The sequence below is a fragment of the Colletes latitarsis genome, chromosome 10, assembly GCF_051014445.1.
Source record: "Colletes latitarsis isolate SP2378_abdomen chromosome 10, iyColLati1, whole genome shotgun sequence".
Classification (NCBI taxonomy): domain Eukaryota; kingdom Metazoa; phylum Arthropoda; class Insecta; order Hymenoptera; family Colletidae; genus Colletes; species Colletes latitarsis.
Genome location: NC_135143.1, coordinates 14,812,713 through 14,833,061, shown reverse-complemented (window position 1 = coordinate 14,833,061; position 20,349 = coordinate 14,812,713). Strand labels below are relative to the sequence as shown.

At 39.2% G+C, this 20,349-nt stretch overlaps 3 protein-coding genes and 1 non-coding gene across 7 annotated transcripts; 2 read left to right on the top strand and 2 right to left on the bottom strand.

Moving 5' to 3' along the window:
• Positions 1-4,063: 4,063 nt before the first annotated feature.
• On the bottom strand, positions 4,064-13,945 carry Ask1 (apoptotic signal-regulating kinase 1). Of its 3 annotated transcripts, none has more exons than XM_076776193.1 (24): positions 13,791-13,945; positions 13,236-13,372; positions 12,944-13,164; positions 12,670-12,864; positions 12,422-12,591; positions 11,983-12,151; positions 11,616-11,915; positions 11,275-11,528; positions 11,038-11,197; positions 10,450-10,803; positions 10,116-10,377; positions 9,908-10,045; positions 9,672-9,838; positions 9,502-9,597; positions 9,295-9,434; positions 9,058-9,213; positions 8,598-8,705; positions 7,874-7,986; positions 7,490-7,659; positions 7,149-7,413; positions 6,431-6,758; positions 6,219-6,360; positions 6,021-6,097; positions 4,064-5,953 (listed from the first exon to the last, which is right to left on the bottom strand). In XM_076776193.1, the coding sequence occupies exons 2-24, from the start codon at positions 13,270-13,272 to the stop codon at positions 5,890-5,892; spliced, it is 4,086 nt and encodes a 1,361-aa protein (XP_076632308.1). In that variant the 5' UTR covers positions 13,273-13,372; positions 13,791-13,945; the 3' UTR covers positions 4,064-5,889. The 3 variants fall into 3 exon arrangements, with proteins under 3 accessions (XP_076632308.1, XP_076632311.1, XP_076632310.1); XM_076776195.1 differs by having other exon boundaries at positions 4,070-5,953; positions 8,598-8,693; XM_076776196.1 differs by lacking the exon at positions 8,598-8,705 and having other exon boundaries at positions 4,066-5,953.
• LOC143347200 (tubulin alpha-1 chain) lies at positions 13,510-20,253 on the top strand. 2 transcript variants are annotated; one of them, XM_076776197.1, is made up of 5 exons: positions 13,510-13,530; positions 17,590-17,806; positions 18,177-19,006; positions 19,881-20,044; positions 20,124-20,253. In XM_076776197.1, exons 1-5 carry the CDS (start codon positions 13,510-13,512, stop codon positions 20,251-20,253), a joined length of 1,362 nt encoding a protein of 453 aa, XP_076632312.1. The 2 variants fall into 2 exon arrangements, with proteins under 2 accessions (XP_076632312.1, XP_076632313.1); XM_076776198.1 differs by lacking the exon at positions 13,510-13,530 and having other exon boundaries at positions 17,617-17,806.
• On the top strand, positions 14,436-16,582 carry Ics (ras suppressor protein 1). The gene is made up of 8 exons (XM_076774125.1): positions 14,436-14,778; positions 15,120-15,170; positions 15,242-15,362; positions 15,459-15,577; positions 15,649-15,731; positions 15,810-15,924; positions 15,999-16,131; positions 16,205-16,582. The coding sequence occupies exons 1-8, from the start codon at positions 14,634-14,636 to the stop codon at positions 16,287-16,289; spliced, it is 852 nt and encodes a 283-aa protein (XP_076630240.1). The 5' UTR covers positions 14,436-14,633; the 3' UTR covers positions 16,290-16,582.
• Trnas-gcu (transfer RNA serine (anticodon GCU)) lies at positions 16,911-16,992 on the bottom strand. The gene has a single exon. It is a non-coding gene; the product is annotated as a tRNA-Ser (tRNA).
• Positions 20,254-20,349: the final 96 nt, after the last annotated feature.

Below are 20,349 nucleotides of genomic sequence, written 5' to 3'. Positions count from 1 at the left end.
GCAATCAATTACAAGTGAAAAAGGGATTATCGGATACGATCTCACCCACACGCATACAGACGAGCTTTCGTCTCTGAGAGCGGCGGAACCTGACGCGATAATCTTATTTAGCCTTTCGCTCGGCAAATGGATTATTTCGGGCGGCGTTGAAAGCCTCGTACTCGAAAATCGCGGATCCTCTTTAGTTACACCGCCGACGCAGTTAGTTAATTAAAAGGTAGAGGGAGAAAGAGAGCTCGAGGGAAAAGCGATGGGAGACGAAGGGCCGGCCAGACAGCTTGGGATTTGTATCCCGATAGTGGCGAACAACCCTTTCTCGTTCAAAAGCAGCGATTGCGTCGGGACTCGGCGAATGTTTGCGCCGTTTTATTTGCGATTTTGACGCTCGAGGACGCGGCCAAGTATGATGATCCATTCCGTGAAATTACGACTGACTTTCTGCTTAAAGCTGACGGGATCTAATCTGATCCGCCGGCCTCGCGAACTTCCGGATAGCCCGGAAAGAATTCTGAACGTTTCGCCTTACGCGAATCACTGGCGGTATTACCGTCGAAACTTTGTCTAATAACGATAACGGGTTCGCGTGACCGTACATTTATTCGCGTTTCTAGCAACGCGTATAAGATACGACCGTCGTTAAAATCAATAATATATGTAGGTAAGAAAAAGTCTTTACCATCGTCGTGAAACGTGACGTGACACGAGCCAGCGTATAATAATTCGTGGAAAGAAGCGACGCACCCCATTTCAGGGGGTGTAATCGAGCCGCTTAGCCGTGAACCCTCCCCTCCCCTAGCTCCCCGCGGCCTGTATCTCGCGAATTTCGCGGCGTAATTTATGCGGAAACCCGACAAAGGGACATTAACATTTATATTTGCGAAGGCGGTGCCGATCGTAAGTCTTCGATACCAGCGGCAGACTTCCGTTATGGAATTGCTAATGATAAACGCACGGAAAACGGGGGTCGAAACGCTCCGCGATGTCTGCAATAACCGTCGTCGTTTATTGGCGTGGGCAGATAGCGCGAGAAAATATTCGTTGTATCGAATATAGGGAAGCCACGGTCGAGCGTGGTGGAAAAAGATTTCCCCGGTAAAGAAACCGGGGATACAACGCGAACTTGGCCGTTTACGATCGTGTAATGGAATTTTCCGTTCTTAACCCTTGGGGTGGAATTACTGGATTTAAAGTTGCAAAACTCACAAATATTATTTATCAGTGAATAGGTATCTTAATTAAACGAAAAATCGATTAGTGAGAATAGTCCAGAAGTAAACAACGTAGAAACAATGGTAATAATAAAAGCAACTTTAAACACGAATTGAAGCCTAGCGAGTAACGCAAAAAAGATAAACGAAAATTCCCCCGCGATCGACCCCTAAATATTCTATAGGGTAGGCTGCGTGGATTGCGCGCTTGCAAATGCATCGAAACGAGTTAGGAGAGAAACACACAGAGAGAGAGAGAGAGAGAGAGAGAGAAACGGTAGCCTCAACAGTGAAAGCAAACGGCTGGTTCGAGGGGGGTGCGTTTATAAGCCGCGGGCTTTTTTTGTAGTGCAAATGAATAGGTTCAACCCTCGTCCCGGAACTTTCGCAATTTTGCGCGTCGGCCGGTTCCGAGTGCATTCGTTTTCCTGAAAAATTTAAAACTACCCCCTCGAACGTGGCCGCTTTTCCCTTCCAATCACGGCTGCACAAAAGATTTCGAATTCGTGCAACGAAATTGTAACGATGACGCCTCCTCCGCGGGTACACCCTAACCAGATCGTGTCGCGCAGATAATCCCGAAGGAAAAAGAAAAGCCACCCGAGGGAGACACGAAGGCCTTCACCGACGTCGATGAGCTGCGAATCTATTTGGCTTATCTTTTAAACGAAGCATCACAACCGGATAAAAAGAACGTCTCATCCATATAAATGCTGTGTGCTATAGTATAAACAAAATCGACTGGTCGTTCAAGGCCATCCCCACTACGTCATACTGCACTCTCTACATTTCCATCTGTCACCTTCTTGCATTCCCAATAACTTTCTTAAAGGCACCACCTTAAAAAAATGAAGAGAATTTAGTAAAAATAAAAAAATAAAAAATGATATTTACTGCATCATATATTTTGTAAATAATTTAGTACACGAAATAACTGAAATATAGAATTGATAAACTACGACGAGTAAACGTTTAAGTTATCCAATTTTCTATATTGAAAATTTTTATTTGGATCCCCCAGGCGACCAGTTGATTTTGTTACGGCTATAGCTGAGAGGCAGCAGCCCCTCGAACAGAGATGCCAGATTCAGCACCCGGTGCCCTACTCACACATACCAGATCACGCGTACGTGAGCTCGTAGAGTTTCGGAAAATCGACAAAGGCAAACTGACACATGCCCTCTTTCTCGATTATTCCGAAGCTGCCCGAAGTAATTTCGGACCGCCTCGTGGGAGTCGAGAGAGAAAGGCTCACACTTCCCTTCTCGCTCTTGAACAACTAATATCCGACCTCCCATCAACAGATCTCCACTGGCCTCTGCTGACCGCTGCTGACCACTCCTGGAATTTTTGACAACGTATAACGATTACGACTGGCTACTGTTAGTCTCTCCCAGCCTCTGCTGACCGCTGCTGACTACTCCTGGAATTTCTGACAACGTATAACGATTACGACTGACGTCTGCCAGCCTCAGCTGGCCTCTGCTGACCGCTGCTGACCGCTGCTGACCACTCCTGTTACTTCTGACAACGTATAACGACTACGACTGGCTACTGTTAGCCTCTCCCAACCTCTGCTGACCACCGCTTATATTTCTGACAACGTATAACGATTACTACTGACTTCTGCCTGCCTCCACTGGACTCTGCTGACCGCTACTGACCACTCCTGATACTTCTGACAACGTATAACGATTACAACTTGCTACTGCCTGCCCCTGCTGGACTCTGCTTACCACTGCTTGCCACTGCTAGCCTCTGCTGACCACAGCTGACTACCCCTGATGCTTCCGACAACGTATAACGATTACTACTTGTTACTGCTTGCCCCTGCTGGACTCTACTTGCCTCTGCATGCCTCTGCTGGCCTCCGTTGGCCTCTGCTGACCGCTGCTGACCACTGCTGACCACCGCTTATATTTCTGGCAACGTACAACGATTACTACGAGCATCTACGTACAAAGAGCATCTCCCGACCTAAGCTGGCCTCTGCCAACATCTCCCGACATCAGCTGACCATCGCTGACCACTGCTGACCGTTGCTGACAACTTGTGACATGATGTAATATAATATAATATGTTTATATGTACGTTGTACGTTGCCAGAAATATAAACGGTGGTCAGCAGTGGTCAGCAGCGGTCAGCAAAGGCCAGCTTAGGCCAGGGGACGCTGACAGAGGTTAACAGAGAAAGGCAGGAGTCGTAGTACTCGTTGTACGTTGCCAGAAATATAAGCGGTGGTCAGCAGAGGCCAGCAGTGGGAAGCAGAGATCAGCAGGGGCGAACAGTAGCATGTAGTAATTGTTATACGATGTCAGAAACATCACGAGTGGTCAGCAGCGATCAGCAGAGGCCAGCGGAGGCTGGCAGACGTCAGTAGTAATCGTCATACGTTGTCAGAAATTCCAGGAGTGGTCAGCAGCGGTCAGCAGAGGCTGGGAGAGACTAATAGTAGCCAGTCGTAATCGTTATACGTTGTCAAAAATTCCAGGAGTGGTCAGCAGCGGTCAGCAGAGGCCAGTGGAGATCTGTTGATGGGAGGTCGGATATTAGTTGTTCAAGAGCGAGAAGGGAAATATAAGCCTTTCTCTCTCGACTCCCATGAGACGGTCCGAAATTACTTCGGGCAACTTCGGAGAATCGAGAAAGAGGACATGCGTCATTTTGTCCTTGTTGGGTTTCCGAAACTCCACGAGCTCACGTACGCGTGATCTGACATAGTGTGGGAGAGCACCTTCGGTGCCTTTCTGGCATCTCTGCCCTCGAACTGATCACGTACTGGTCTCCCTTCGTCACCCGGAACCGTTTCTTAGCTTCGTTTACTTTCGATTTCAATTAAACGGTGCAATTTTTTCCGAGGGACCTTCTACCATCCAATATAACTGGGGATCGAGGAATGAAAGGCGACTTATCTGTTCGCTGGAATCTTTATTACAAATTTCAGCCTGAAAGAGTAACGAGGATAATTAATCTTACGAATACAGTGGATGAAAACAGCAATGGAAACTCCTTAACGATTAGTCGAGATCATTGCGCTCAATATGATTGTTACTCGTCGTTTGAGCACAATTATCCGAAGGCAATCGGAACATCTCGGCAGAAAATCTTTCATCGATATTCTGTAGTTCAACTTCTACAGTTATTCGAAATAATTACAGAGTCGTGTCTGAAAACAATTTTGGTCAATTACAAAATATATTATGTATTTAATATAACAAATTTTTAAGAATAAAAGCATTTAGGCAGACGACCCTTTAATTATTTTAGTCGACGTTTGGTCTCCGAGTCGCTGAGACCGTATGCGTTAACGTACGATCTAACTGAAATTATTCGATGTCCCTGATGCGATTAGGCACTTTTGTTTAAATTGTTTCTCACGATCATAATGTATCATTGCAACGGAAGTGGCATTGGAGATGCGAGAAGACACGGTTCGTTGTTATTCTATACAGTGTATAAAGGAAGCACGAATTCTCTCCGCAAGAAATCGCGTGAGTAAGCATGAAATTTGAGGTTATATAAAAATTTGTGTCTACAAAAATCGGTGAAACGTACGTGTAGCAGACTTCAGGCGCACAATTAATAGCAAACTCTTATTTCAAACTATAACAAGCATTTTTATATACATAGCTAACATACGCAAGAACCGTTTGTCTAATGAACATTCTCGCGTGTGTCTAAGAAAACTTAGATAAATCTTCAGAAATATAGAAATACAACAACAAAACATTTATCATTTCCGCGTAATAAATATCTTCTCTTGTACTATTACACTGTTTGTAAGGCACTACGATTCTTTGCTTAATTCCTCTGAAAAATATCTTTATCCAAAGCTAATCATTGCGTATGAATGACCTTTCGCGTTTTCGGTGATTACGTATCTCCTCTAAATCTCAACTCACTCGCAACATTGTATCGACGCGAAATATAAATAAGCGCGCTGCATACGCGAGCATCCATTCGCAGATGTCTTAGCTTAGCAACTGTGATTCGTTTGTATTTATTCAGTTGTCTCTGAACACAAAAGTATAAGGCAACTTCTTACATGTACATATATTTCCTCAGTAATATCAGTTTTTTTTCTGGCAGTAGCGTCGATAGAACTCGAAATTTTCAGATAAATAACGATCATCTTCCTTGTAATTGCGATATCGATTTGTTAAACTTGGCAAGATCAATAATTTACATTAACGAGTCGAGCGAAATCTATAATTTTAGAATAGACAAATTTTGCATACGATATACCACGGCATGTAAAGTCATTCGACGCAACAATACTGATTTCTATCAAACACAATTATTAAATATATTCCCAACAGGTTATGTAAACTTCAACTGTAACAAGTTCCTTTAAAACAAATCAGTATACGCAAAATTCGTCGTATGTACATATCTGTCTCGTAACTATTCAATACTCTATAATTAGGAACTACAAAATAAACTAATAATATCATTGTGCATTCAAAATTCTCCGCAAAGGCGATTCACGGAAAAGTATTTTAACAAACGACACAAGCATTACGTTTATTATTAATCATCATCTAATAACTTTGTTTGTTAGCCATTGGTATCCCGTGGCAGCCACATTTTGAACAAGTATTTTACCCTGCATGAAGTTGACCAATTCCAATGTTGCGCGCAACTTAATATTACAATCAATTATGTTTGTCTCATCCTGATTTAATCGCCGTTACCTTGTCGATGCTTTAATATAGCTTGCCATATCCTGAGTTCAATTCCCCCTCTAAATAAACACTTTGTTAATTACATACACATATTCCGTGTATACAAAAAAAAATTGTAACATTTACCTGAGATTAAGCTTGCGGATATCATCGCGAGTAACGTAACACAAGATGTCCTCCAATGTGTACTGCTCGTACATAAACTGGAAGTAATAATTGAATATGCATTTTTAATCTTTGCGACAGCCCACGCATATTTACTCACATTATCAAAATATCAAATGAACACAAGCTGTGACGCTTTAATATCAATTAAACATTTACCCTTTCCATAGAGGCATTGTCTATTTGTAGATTTTGTAACCACTCGATGAGGGCTTGATCCGTATACGAAGCTGCATCAAGCTGTGCATCGCTAACAATCACAGACACCGGCTGATTGTTTCCAGACACGGAAGAATTATAGCTGCGGACATAAAATGAGAAAAACAAAATATTCTTACAAAACGCTTGAAAATAGAGATATTGAGACCTACCCTGATTCCTGCCTCATAGTTCTTCTGCTAATGCTTTCGCATAGCCGCGTCAAGGTATTAACCTGAGCTCGTTGCTCATCGAGAGCTTGCTGCAACAAAATCTGATACGACTTTTGACTTTCAAGTAACTCTTGCAGCAATCTCATGTTCTCCATTTTCATATCTCCCATTTGATCTCGGTATTCTTTCCAATACTTGTTATCAACGGAATCGCCGGTTTTCTGAGATTTTACGGAATTTACGGTCGATACGCCGGACGTAGATCCTTCTTCTGGACCTTGACCGCCGGTTTGGACGCGTTCTTGACCCAGCAAATTGGCTCCGAGTTCTACAACGTAGATTTACAAACATTTATTTACATTTCTTTATGAACGATTTTTCTGAATGGCGCACACTCATGGAGAGCAGTAAACTGCTCACTGAGGTCTGGTCTAGATTCACAAGGGATCCCTTATTATTGGTGATGACTTTCCTTCGAGGTATTTTTAGAGTTGACACGATAATACATCTCCATATGTATCGCACTTGATACGTATATACAATACACGTCTGGTTTTATCACCAGATGAAAGGCCGTGTGAATCTAGCCCGGATTTAACACGTCCGCTATCACTTACGCTACCCGCGTAGTAATTTTTAATGCAGTGACTTTAATTATTTACGGATAAAATGTATCAAATAGCCCAAATTTATATAGAAAAAATCATTGGATCCTTACCAGGAGAGAGTACAGTGATGGCAGCTTGAACTGCATTTCTGACTAAGTTGTCCAGTGCGAACATCCAGTGTGGCTTTATGCTATGCATTCGTAGAACCTCGTTCACTGCAGTTTGAAAAAGGTAAATAGCTAGATTTAAATGATTGATGGCAGTGGAATCAAAATCTAACTCTTCTTTTAACGTTCGAATGGCAGTCCCGATTACTTCGTGATTTTGTTCCGCGATATAATCCCTCAGAGCACGCATCAACAAAACTAAATGGCTCTGAACAAAGAGAAAAGAAATAAAATTGTTATTTGAATCGTACAGTGTATATTAGTAAAAATATACAATTAATTACCATTTGAAGAACAGTTTGGCCTTCTGCTTGATGTATACCCCTCATCCATACTTCGCAGATTTTTGCCTCGTCTTGCGTAAGGACTCTAGTAAGCGTCATTCTTCTTTGACTGTCTTTCTTCAGTAAATAGAAACCTTCTTGCTCTTCGCCAGTTTTTTGTCCTGGTTGACCTATTAACGGCACGGAAACACAAAGATCGAATAATTCGATCAAATATTTGAAAGTTATTTATACTTCCGAATGAAAAAGACAGCACACGCGTATTCTTTCAGTATATTTTCCTATTATTCGTTATAACTGGGAAACATTAAGAATATTGCTGAAAAGATAAATACAACACGCGTGAGCTGTCATTTTTATCGGGGTGCGTGTACGACAGCTCACCTCCTAATTCAACTTCCGGCGATAACAATCCGCCCGAGGAACTTCTTCGGGTCATTGACGCTCCAGCTGTGTCGGATTCGCTTGTTTCTATAGACGGTGTGGTTCCTATTGCGCTAAAAACACGAGAGGCTAACGTTAATTTTAAACGCTGTTTATATTTACGTTCTTAAGCTTCCGAGTGTTGAGTTTGCGTGATGCACGTGTTACAAGGGCAAAAACATTTCCTGGCAGAACTTCTGATTGGAAATACACCTGAATACATATAACAATCGATGAAGTTACGAGTATATTCTGAACAATGTTTTAAAACGGATAGTAAGCATGATTACGAAGCATATGCAGAGTATTAAGATCCAGTTACTCGATTATATAATCAAGATTTTAATGTATTTCTATTGTACTGGTTTAGTACACCAAGCTTCGGATCGTAGTATTATTGGCTTAAAATATATATGTATACGACGAATATTAAAATAGCAAATTGCTCTTCGTCTTCGTTTCTTAAAGCAGAGACTAAATTACGTACATTACAATTATAAACAGGAAACTCCGCGTTGCCCACAACACATTAACATTTAATAGCACAAATTATTGCATTGCTAATAATAAAGTATACCGGGTAGCCGATGTTAATGATAATTAATTTCTCAACTATTAAGTATATTACTGTTATTTGCTATACCTTCATGAAGAGAATCAACCGTTTATAAAGTTAGTACCATACCTGTTAAAAGAAAGGGTTGCAGTGGGCATGCTGATAGGAGACAGTAGGTGTGCTGGACTGCGCTCCCTTAGTGGACTTGACTTTGTCAACCCTCCACTGTATGTAACACTTTTCGATTATATTTCATCATAACAGATACTTACTAAGAATGTGGTAGCAAAAAATATATTTATTCTTATAAATAAATCGTGTAAGAATGAAAAAATAAAACAGAAAATTAAATACATTCTGTGCAATGTATTCAGATTTATTATTTATGCTGTAAAAATACTGTTCATCGTATTATCATTATAAATTGCTCTGACTAGCACAAAAGCTATTTCTAACATCTAAATGAACGTATGAACATATCCCTTTCTATGCCAAAGCGAGACAAAAACTGAGAATATTCGTGAACTGTAACAACAAGGCTATTCGGGCATATATGATGTGTATTACGTAAATAAATCGTTTACGTTACCTATCGTCCGACTGCGAAGTTTGAATGGGCGCAGCGGAAACGATGTGATTATTGTTCGTTTTGTCGGATTTTCCTAAACGTTCGAATCTATCGGCAGGTACTGAAATGCTACGACTGAAATCTGGTGGCGCTACCAATCGATTGGTTTTCTTTTTTCTGTACATATACATGCAAAACACATTATTTATAATATGTCTACGTATACAACAATTTACTCATATATTGTATAATACACACTCGTTTAAAAATGGATCTTCTAATAACTCGGCCGCAGTTGCTCTTATGTCGGGGTTTGGTTCGAAACAACGCAATATGAAACTCTTTGCCCTTTCAGATAGTTCTGATGGAATTTCTGGGTGTATTTTGTAATATCCAACCTACCGAAACAAGTAGGATTTAAAAGATATCTGCATTTGTATGACTTCGAAAATATTTCTAACTTGCCTTAAAAACTGCTGCTTGAGGCGATCCCAACTCGATAAATGGTGGTTTACCAGTCGCCATTTCAACTATCGTGCAACCCAGAGACCAAATGTCTGCCTGCATTTTACATTATACTGTTATACAATTTACAGTATGCAGTTAAAGTACTGTATATGAAACGTGTAACTTACGGGAGCCCCGTATCCACGTTGTCCTTTGTCTATAACTTCTGGTGCCATGTACTGTAACGTTCCAGTAAACGTTTCCGTACTTGGACATAACCCAGCTAAACGTTTTGACATGCCAAAATCTGATATCTTTACTACCCCACTATACGTATTTACTAGAACATTATCGCCTAAAAACAATAGTCACAATGAAAATTTGAATGTTTCCACTAAACGAAGTTATCAATATTATATTTGACCTTTAATATCTCGATGGACGATTTTCTGATCATGGAGATACTTGAGACCTTCTAGAATTTGTTTGGTATAATAAGCAATCGTAGATTCGTTTTCTTTTAGGGGACCCCACTTGGATCTTAATAAAGCCGATAAACTACCTGAAGGAATAAGCACAAAACAAATATATCGTATGCTTTCCTTTTAAATTATTACGCATTGTTTATTCACCTCCAGGAACTTGCTCCATAAATATTTTGAAGTATCCGTCTTCGCTGACTGAACCAAGATATTGCACGATATTTCTGTGCCTTAGTTGACTATGTAATTTAATTTCTTCGTGCAAAGGTTGAACATCTCCTAAATTTCGTTCCCGAATCTCTTTAACCGCGATTCTAACCTGAGTATTTAGATCTCGAGCTGCGTACACGACTCCGTATGTACCCTTTCCCAATATTATTCGTTTATTCTGATCGTCTAATTCATACTCAAACTATAAACCGAAAAACATTCGTAAAAGAAATTCGATCGAAGATAGATGTTAATTTAAAATCTGCCCACGAACCTTCATTCTGTCGTCGGTCAAGTAAGCATCCAAGTCTGCAACCATGCCTTCTTGGTCCCTGGTCATTTCCAAGATTAAATCGTAAAATCTTTGTCTGCATTGAACGGACGGAAAATACATTTGGAAATCGTCGGAATTCTGATGAACGTATAAAAAAAGGCAACGCTCGTCTCGTTTGTATAGGCTAACGCTACGTATCATGTTCGCGGTGAATAACCAATCGTGGACTTGTTTGCAGTTGTTCTTCATATTGTCTAAACATAAATTCCATATTTGTACCGATTTCTCTTCTGCCCCGAGGTTAACGTTTACATAGCTCGGCATCAAGATCTTCGTTGGCTCCAGCACTAAGAGCTGAAAACAAAAGAACCTGGTGACTAATATATCTTTTCGCTAGAACTGAAAGTTAATAAAAATCTCTTTTCATTAAAGTCGAGCTAAAATCTGCACTAAGAGCAGTTTTATATTATTCTTACTTTGACCCAAAATGTACAGAAGTAAGCTGGATTGGTAACACAATATTATAAGCCATAGTCTCCCGAATTGGAAACTGGATCCTTTGTAGAACGATTCCATTTATCAACTTACTGGAAACCGTATACTATCTCCAACTTCCGATTTCGTGGCTTCGACAAAGTAGTCCATCCAAAAACTAAATATTTGCTCCTCTGGCGAAACCTCAGCTTCTTCGTTCTTTTTACGAAACCTATCTATCAGCGTTATATTTCCTATTGTCGATTTCAGGTACCTATCGATAGGAAATCTCGTTAATGTACAGAAATTTTCATTTCGATTCTTGACGCTTCGATTAAAATCGATACGTACCAGTTTGGCGGCTTCAATTTGAACATGCACTCGGCGGCTTGAATAGCTTTCGAATAATCCTCGGCCAGCACACTGATTTCGAAGAACGTAGCCACATCCCAATAATCTTTTAAACTCGACAAGCTACCCTTCTTGCCGATGAGATTATTCAACACCATGCCAATATGCTGCAATTCTTCGCTCTTTGAAAATTCGTTTCCCGCTATAACCAACAACGTGGCGAGATTGATCCCGGCATATTCGTTTGGTTGAACCTAATGCACAAATGTTACGTTATAATCAAAGAAATTGTGCAATTTAAAGATCTTTCATCTAGAAAGCAAATAAATTGCATGTCGTACCTCGAAGCCTTTTCTATACCAATGGATCGCGTTCTTTAAACTTTCTTCGTCCGTATGTCTACTTTCTACAAATTTATCCTTATATATTCTCCCGCACAAACATAACATATCAGGAACATGATTTTCTTTCTTTTCCAAAGCTTTTTCTATAACTTTTAATGCCCTTTCTCTATCGCCTTCCTTGTTTCGTCGATTTAAAGCAAATGCATACAGGTACCGAATAGCCGGAGTATTAATGTAATTTTTGTGAGTCGGTATTGTTCTTAGATCATCGACTAACTGCACCATTGCATCGTAATCCTAAAAAAAATTCACAACGGCGATTAGTAAAGGAATGCTTTCTAGAATGAAACACATGTTACATTACCTGTATTTCACGGAAGGAAATGAGTACGTTTAAGACAACCTCTCCAGACAAAACGTTCGGGTCGTCCAAACGTTTACGCATATTGTTCAAAGCTTTCGAAAGTTCTTCGCCCGAATACGTTTCGCGTGCTTTACGCAAATCTGCTAGGAACTTTTCTTTCATGTGTGCTCTACAAAAATCGTACATTTGTTAACGAAACTAGAAGTACGGCACTACTTCTAGGTACGTGTAACGCATAAATAAGTTCAAATTTATTATACTTGGTAAGATTCCGTATGGTTGTACAAGTGATTTAAAACAATTTTATGTACTAAACGATAAGATAAGAAACAAATGCACTATGCACTATGATATAATTAAGACTAGAAAACGCTAATTTTCGTTCCTTATCTAAAAAAAACAACATACGATAATGATGCAATGAAAAGTGAAAACATACTTAGATTGTACTTCAACATCTTGAAATAACTTTTTAAGCTTCAGTGTAAGATGTTGTTTTGGATCTACCACTTCCTCCCCGGTAAGTCTGGTAGTAGCTGGATTTGTAGCAACGCATGAACCACAGTCTACCACCCGGTATGAAACAAATGTATAGCTGCCACATGATAACTGTAAATTAAAGTACAATATTTATAATAGTGAAGCTTACTTTTAGTATTTAAATCGTTAATATAATACAGGACATACTTTGAGCCTAATTGTTGTTTCAGTGTCTACATCATTATGCAACAGGATGTTCTCTTTCATGCCAAAACTTTCTCTAACACCAAGGTGATAAAACAATGCAGACTGCTGTAGTTGAATGCTCAAGTCCACAACAGCTACATCTGCATTATAGAATGTATCAAGTACATTTGTTTCCCCAAAATCCAGCTTTTCAAACTAAAAAACCCAACAAACAAGTATGTTTACAGATTCAATATTAAAGCATATGATCCATAGTATCTAAAAGCTATAATACCTGTATATGATGTATATTGGCATTAACTAGATAACATGCTTGTCTGACTTCTTCCAAAGCTTTTCTTCTCTGTGCTAAGTGTTCCTGTTGTTGTACATCCAACACACAAGCCACATCCATTTTGGGCCTTCCACAGATTGTAGTATGCCCAGAAATGTCACTGTGTGTACCAACACTATCTGTACTAGAGATACCCTCTATAATCGTCGATTGCAGAGGACCTACAATAGGCATTATCCATAAACACTTGGAGTTTGGATACATTAGTACTGTGCATTACAAAAATAAATACCAGTCATTTCAGTTGTATCACCACAGTTGGAAAGCATGTTGTACAATTGTTTCGTATCAAACACAATTGATATTTTTCTTAAATTCTACTTAATAGACGTTTAGAAGCTTTGATGAACACAGTAATTATAAAGTTACCTGCAAAATGGTAATGCAAACACAAATACTCTAATACTGACAAGTACAATGCCGAAAATTATTACATATAAATCTGTTCATCGTAGTCTACGGAGTAATGTCGCAAACTCGTCGTACGTCGTTACGTCGTAACATAAATGTGTGAAGTTTACAAGAAAGTCATACAATTCGTTCAAATTTTAAGCCAAACGAAATAGATACTTGGAAACATTGTAGATAAATATTATTGGTCTCTAAGAGACTTTGAACCGCTGTAACGCAACAAAACGTAAAAATACATTGAACAAACAAGCAGCCTGTGACATCGACTCGTGCAAGACTAACGCACAGTCAATTTATCAGGCATCGTTTCGCGAATGCTAACAAAGAATTTTTCGGGATCGATTATCTTTCGATTGAGCAATAACACGCAAAATACCTTTTGCATTGGACATCATAAATACAACCGTTCATTTCTTCAAGAACACACAAATCCAGAGTCGAGGTCGCGCACTATGCAAGTCGCATCAAGAATTTTCTTATTGGTTCACAGATGGCAGAGAAATCAGTCGCTCCTCCGCCGGTATAAAAATAGAAACCCTCAAGATAGAACGCATTATAATAAAAATGAAATGATAATTGAGATTAACGCGTCTCTCCCAAGTATACACGCGTATACATGTTACCTGCAGTCGAATCACGATCACCGTACCGTTTACATGCTCGAACGTGATCACAATTAAGCGAACAAGATGAGAAAACAGTAATTGAATCGATTTTAAAAGCAACCAACAAAATTAAAGAGTTATCAACGCATGCTACACATCAAAATTAATCAAACTCTTTTGATAAACATAAGCTTATCAAGCTACTATTTTTTGGATGCAGTAATAGTACGATGTATTTGTACAGTGATAGTACGATTTATTATTGTGCATGTACTGTAAATTTCATGTACGTATAATAATGATAATCAATAGAATGATTGATTTGCAACGTTTATTCGATTGAACATTCTATCTAGTTACTACAATCTAGTAACTTAGTAGATGTAATGCCTGCCAGGTACCACCAGTGGTTCATTCTCAATGATGGCAGCCTTCAAATTGCCTCAAATGCTTCTTATGGTTAGATACCCCATGCCCTGTACAGCAGCCAATACATAGAATATGGAGATCTGTGGATAAAATGTAGTCGACCGGAGGTGAAGTCAGTGCATGAAGACGCGGGGAGGTGCACGTATATTTATTTACAACTCTGACGTGGTACAATTGCGCGCGCAATGAATCGAGCACCAGTGTCGTGTATTCCAGCCGGGAAGATGTCAAAAGCGAAAAAGATGCTCGATGAGGCCCGCGAGATCCAAAATCCAGAGTTGGATCTCTTTGATAAGGGTATCTCGACGTTCGAGGAGATGCCTGGGTTACGTGAGTCTTTCATACCTACATGGGACCCGTTCCGTTCGCCAAATTAGGCAACTTGTCGCGACTGGTTTTTTGGAGCGGATAGAAATCTGAGGTGGCCATTTGTCACTGCCCACGAGGTGGGCGTGTCGACGCATGCGTACCAAATTATTTTCAAAAATATAACAATTCAAAATATCAATGACGAAATTATTAAAGAGAATCCTCTTCTTTATAATTACTGCAAACATTGATTTTGATATGAATAATATTGTTATTTATTCAACAGTTCAATTTCTCCCAACACTTGGAATTCAGTTTCCTTTAATTTTTAATTATTTATTAATTCGTTTTTTTCTTTTTAGTTACTATGATCAATATAACCAGATTGACTTTAAGCCACAATAAGATTCAAGGTAAATTTCTGTTGGAAAATCGAAATTAAATGGGGAGCAATCAGTTGTTTACAAATATGTTCTTTCTATAGTTATACCACCAGGTCTGGCAAATTTGATCAATTTGGAAATATTGAATCTGTTTAATAATCATATTACTGAGCTTCCTGTCTCATTGTCACAGATGCCAAAGCTAAGGATTCTCAATGTTGGGTAAGTTTGTTGCTTAGATATACATTATTGTAGTTTTGCATAAACATTACATAGAAGTTACCTAAAATTTAAGGAGCAATTCAAATAAATTTACAGAATGAACAAATTGGATGTGCTTCCGCGTGGATTTGGTGCATTTCCAGTATTGGAAGTGTTAGATTTAACATATAATAATCTGAATGAAAAAAATTTACCAGGAAATTTTTTTATGATGGGTTAGTATAAGATCAATATTTAAATAAATATATCTTTTTCTAGGTATAAAGTACGATATTTATTTTTACAGAAACGTTAAGAGCACTCTATTTGGCCGACAACGATTTTGAATATTTACCCCCTGAAATTGGACAATTAAAAAATTTACAAATTGTAAGTATGAAAATACTCTCATAACTGTTGTTGTTCCTGTTACTTGTAAATTATGCATGTCTTTTAATTGCTTTCTAGCTTGTCTTGAGAGAGAACGATTTAATAGAATTACCAAAAGAAATAGGCGAATTGACGCGCCTGAGAGAGTTACATATTCAAGGAAATCGATTGACAGTTTTACCTCCAGAAATAGGTAAACGCCGGTTACAATAACGTTTTACAATTAGGCTACAGTTTGGAGATATTTATCGAAGAATCGTGTTACAGGAAACCTGGATTTGGTAAGTAATAAAGCAGTATTCAGAATGGAATTTAATCCATGGGTTACTCCGATTGGCGATCAGCTACAAGTGGGTATATCGCACGTTATGGATTACATTCGTTCTGAAACATATAAATAGTGAGTACTAAAAGCGGTGTTTTCATACTTCGAATACGCTTTGAAATACGATGTATCTATTTATTTCTTCCAGTGTATATAATCGACACCAAAATGCCAAAGGTCCGCCACCGCCGATCGAAAACGACAAGAGTAAGAAAATATCCCATATTCGTTAAAACGTAATAAACGATAATTAACGTTCGAAATGTATTTTTAAACTAACTTATAACATGATCTGTCTTAATTCACCCACTGCCAGTAATTTTATATCTATAATATCCTTGCAATCAAAAATGGTGCCTTAGCTAATATATAATTAATACAAAACTATAGTTTTATTCCGCATTTAAAATCTCGATGTATAAATAGAACATATTTTATATATTATTATTGTATGATATATTAATGTACTGTCTAAATTTGTTTAATGTACGCTAAACGATATTTTTATAATGAGTAGATAATAAATTATATTTGAGAATGAAACAAATCGTTTCTGTTTATTTCGAAAGAAAGTCAAATAGCAGCATTATCGATAATCGATATCGATAGATGTGATGTCGACATCGACTAACTATAGTATGATATTATCAATATGATAATTACCTACTTCCTTTATACTGGTCCTAGTTGCATGTATTCCATTTCATTGTTTCTATACTTCATTTTTAAACAGACCACTAATCTTATTAACAAAAACTCTTATAAAATCACTCCTTTTAACGCGAACGATACGTTAGTATATTTAAGCGAATGAGTTAAATGAAATACAGTTGTACCAAAAGCAAAAAGTAAGTCGACGAGGATGGGATTCGAACCCACGCGTGCAGAGCACATTGGATTAGCAGTCCAACGCCTTAACCTCTCGGCCACCTCGTCGGGTGGTACACGGAGCGAACTGTTCTTCGAACAGGGGTGGCCACCCTTAACGGATAAAATTAATTATTTCTTCATAGCAAAATTCATGACTGACACATAGTTTAATGTGTCCCAATTAAATCAGAATCCCTCTATATATTTTTGGATTAATTCAAATTAGATTATAAATAAATAGAAATTAATTCATTTCCCTATCGTTGGTCTAACAATTGCTCGATCGTTTTATGGATTTGAATCAAATATATTTTCCATTCAATTGACATGCGAATTGCTTCACCGTAATGACGATCGTTACTCGGCAACGAAAACAAAATTCCTCGGGACTCGAGACTACATTTAGTTAGACTCGTTCATCTTGTCAACGTGGTTTGTTCGTCTCACCCTCCATTTTCTAACATCATCAAGGAATCGCGAAAATGGTAATAGCCTTTCACAATTAAATAACTTACGGAGTATAAAGTACTTCGAAAGTTTGTATATTAATCATTTGCAGATCATACTATTGCTTTAAATATAGCAACCCTTTTTGCAAATATAATAAGAATCCTTCGCGCCCATGCAAATTTTATTTAAACAACTTTCTTCCTAATTTATCAGCGTGAGGTACTATCAGTTCACATTGGCCAAGGCGGCGTTCAAATGGGAAACGCTTGCTGGGAATTGTACTGCTTGGAGCATGGCATACAACCCGATGGTATGCTGCCACCTCAGGGTTGCCCTAATGACGAAGGGTTCCAAACCTTTTTCAGTGAAACTGGTGGTGGAAAATATGTTCCACGAGCCGTGTTCTTGGACCTCGAACCTACAGTCATTGGTAAGTCTCATGCTCTCTATATAGTGTGTTCGGCCATTCCTGGGAAAATTTTAATGAGAGATTTTAGAGGCCAAAATAAGACGAAAATCAAGAATACCAATTTGTTGATCGAGGCTTCGTTAAAAAGTTATTAACGTTTGAAGTTCCGTCTGTAGAACGTTCTACAGGCGAAACATTAAACGTTAATAACTTTTTAACGAAGTCTCGATCAACAAATTGGTAGTTTTGATATTCGTCTTATTTTGGTCCCTAGAATCCCCCATTAAAATTTTTCCTATGGTTGATCGAACACCCTGTATTTGCAACCTGCTCTAATTAATCAGATATCTATACAATCTTCGGTTCAAACCTAACTAATCACTCACCTTAGACGAAGTCCGTACGGGAACCTACCATCAGCTCTTCCATCCGGAGCAACTTATCTCCGGTAAAGAGGATGCCGCGAACAACTACGCGAGGGGTCACTACACTTTGGGAAAGGAAATAATCGACCTGGTGCTGGACAGGATTCGCAAGATCGCGGACATGTGCAGCGGTCTGCAAGGATTTCTCATCTTCCACGCGTTCGGCGGTGGTACCGGTTCAGGGTTCACCAGTCTGCTGATGGAGCGTCTCTCCATAGACTACGGGAAGAAGGCCAAACTGGAGTTCGCGATCTATCCATCACCACAGATCTCCACTGCAGTGGTGGAACCGTACAACGCGATCCTGACCACGCACACCACCCTCGAGCATTCGGATTGCGCGTTCCTGGTGGACAACGAGGCGATCTACGACATTTGCAGACGGAATCTGGACATCGAGCGACCGACGTACACGAACTTGAACCGACTGATCGGCCAGATCGTTTCCTCCATCACAGCCTCGTTGAGGTTCGACGGGGCGCTGAACGTCGACCTGACGGAGTTCCAGACGAACCTGGTCCCCTATCCAAGGATCCATTTCCCTCTGGCTACATACGCGCCGATCGTTTCCATCGAGAAGGCCTATCACGAGCAGCTCACCGTGATGGAGTTGACGTCGTCTTGCTTCGAACCTGCAATGCAGATGGTTAAATGCAATCCACAGAGGGGCAAGTATATGGCATGTTGCCTGCTGTACAGGGGCGATGTGGTACCAAAAGACGTCAACGCGTCCATCGCGACGATCAAAACGAAGAGGGCGATACAGTTTGTCGATTGGTGTCCTACTGGGTTCAAGGTACAGCTCTGTCTACTTCTTTATCGTTATACATCGTCCAGATCGTCGGGTTATACCCGTGAAATAATGTCATTGATATTAGATATACTAGAAAGTAACAAAGTGAACTATTAAATATTTGTTATGTTACAATTTATGAAACTGCCATATTTAAACGAGTGTTTACCGATCCAGTCTCGAAGCGGAAAGTGTTAATGTTGCAAACTTAAATGCGTGATGGCGGTAAAGTCCTGTTCAAATTTGAGAGCTTTGCCACCTATGGCGCTACTATTTTGTAATATCGATGTCTTTCCTAATAGAAAGATAAGCTTGTAATCAATTTCAGTCCATGGGACAAGGATTTCAAGTTTAAACTAGTACAAAACTCCACATATACATACAATGTTCAAAAAATGGAGTATATAAAAATATCCCTAGAGTGTCCGTGCATAGAAATTCATGGTGGTACCATCTAGCGACAAAAATCGAAAATTAAAAAATTGCACATCATTATAAAAAAATTATTTTTGGTTGCAGGGGTCAATTGCAATCATGTTTGGTTAATAAACATACCCTTGAAATCCTAACCATTTTCGAGAAAAAAATTCCTTACCGAAAATATAATTTCGGGCTAGAAATGTCACGGGAAAACTTCTTGCGTATCTTTAAAACGTCATAACTTCTGAACGGATTGGAGGATTTTAATGTTTCAAAATGCAAACAACGCGTATTTTAGTGAAGAATATGTAGAAGTTCCAAGAATGTTCGAAAAGTTATTCCTTAACCCCGTAAAAAGAGAAAACCCCCATAAAAATGATCCAATTTTCCAAGATTCGTCTATCAAACTTTTAAGTGAAATTAACGGAGCGTCTGAAAATACTAATTTCGTTTTCAGGTGGGCATCAACTATCAGCCACCGACTGTGGTACCTGGTGGCGATCTAGCTAAAGTGCAACGAGCCATGGCGATGCTTGCAAATACAACTGCGATTGCCGAGGCATGGACAAGATTAAACAGGAAGTTCGATTTGATGTTTGGGAAACGAGCATTTGTCCACTGGTAACCGGTTTCAAAACCTATTAATAATTTACGGCTGAACGTTTAAATAAAATAAGAGAATAATTGTTTTGTTCTATAGGTACGTTGGGGAAAGCATGGACGAAAGCGAATTCAACGAGGCCAGAGAAGATTTGGCCGCTTTAGAAAAGGACTATGAAGAGGTAGGTATGGATTCGACGGACGCTGGCGAGGGTGAAGACGAAAATTAAACAAACACTACTTTCTTCTTTGACACAACTATTTGTCGTCGTTTGACTGATCTAACTGAAGCTGTTTCAGTTTTGTATAGACTATACATTGTTTTC

Bases quoted from the DNA above. Each gene is read 5' to 3' on its own strand.
- Ask1 (XM_076776193.1), bottom strand. From the start codon at position 13,272: ATGCTTTCCAACTGTGGTGATACAACTGAAATGACTG. The intron at 7,987-8,597 runs GTATGGTACTAA...TCGTGTTTTTAG, and splicing joins GCAACCCTTTCTTTTAACAG to CGCAATAGGAACCACACCGT. The intron at 6,098-6,218 runs GTAAATGTTTAA...TATTACTTCCAG, and splicing joins ACAATGCCTCTATGGAAAGG to TTTATGTACGAGCAGTACAC.
- LOC143347200 (XM_076776197.1), top strand. From the start codon at position 13,510: ATGTGTGAAGTTTACAAGAAA. The intron at 13,531-17,589 runs GTCATACAATTC...CTAATTTATCAG, and splicing joins TGTGTGAAGTTTACAAGAAA to CGTGAGGTACTATCAGTTCA. The intron at 17,807-18,176 runs GTAAGTCTCATG...CACTCACCTTAG, and splicing joins CCTCGAACCTACAGTCATTG to ACGAAGTCCGTACGGGAACC.
- Ics (XM_076774125.1), top strand. From the start codon at position 14,634: ATGAATCGAGCACCAGTGTCGTGTATTCCAGCCGGGAAGATGTCAAAA. The intron at 14,779-15,119 runs GTGAGTCTTTCA...TTTTCTTTTTAG, and splicing joins CGAGGAGATGCCTGGGTTAC to TTACTATGATCAATATAACC. The intron at 15,925-15,998 runs GTAAACGCCGGT...ATCGTGTTACAG, and splicing joins AGTTTTACCTCCAGAAATAG to GAAACCTGGATTTGGTAAGT.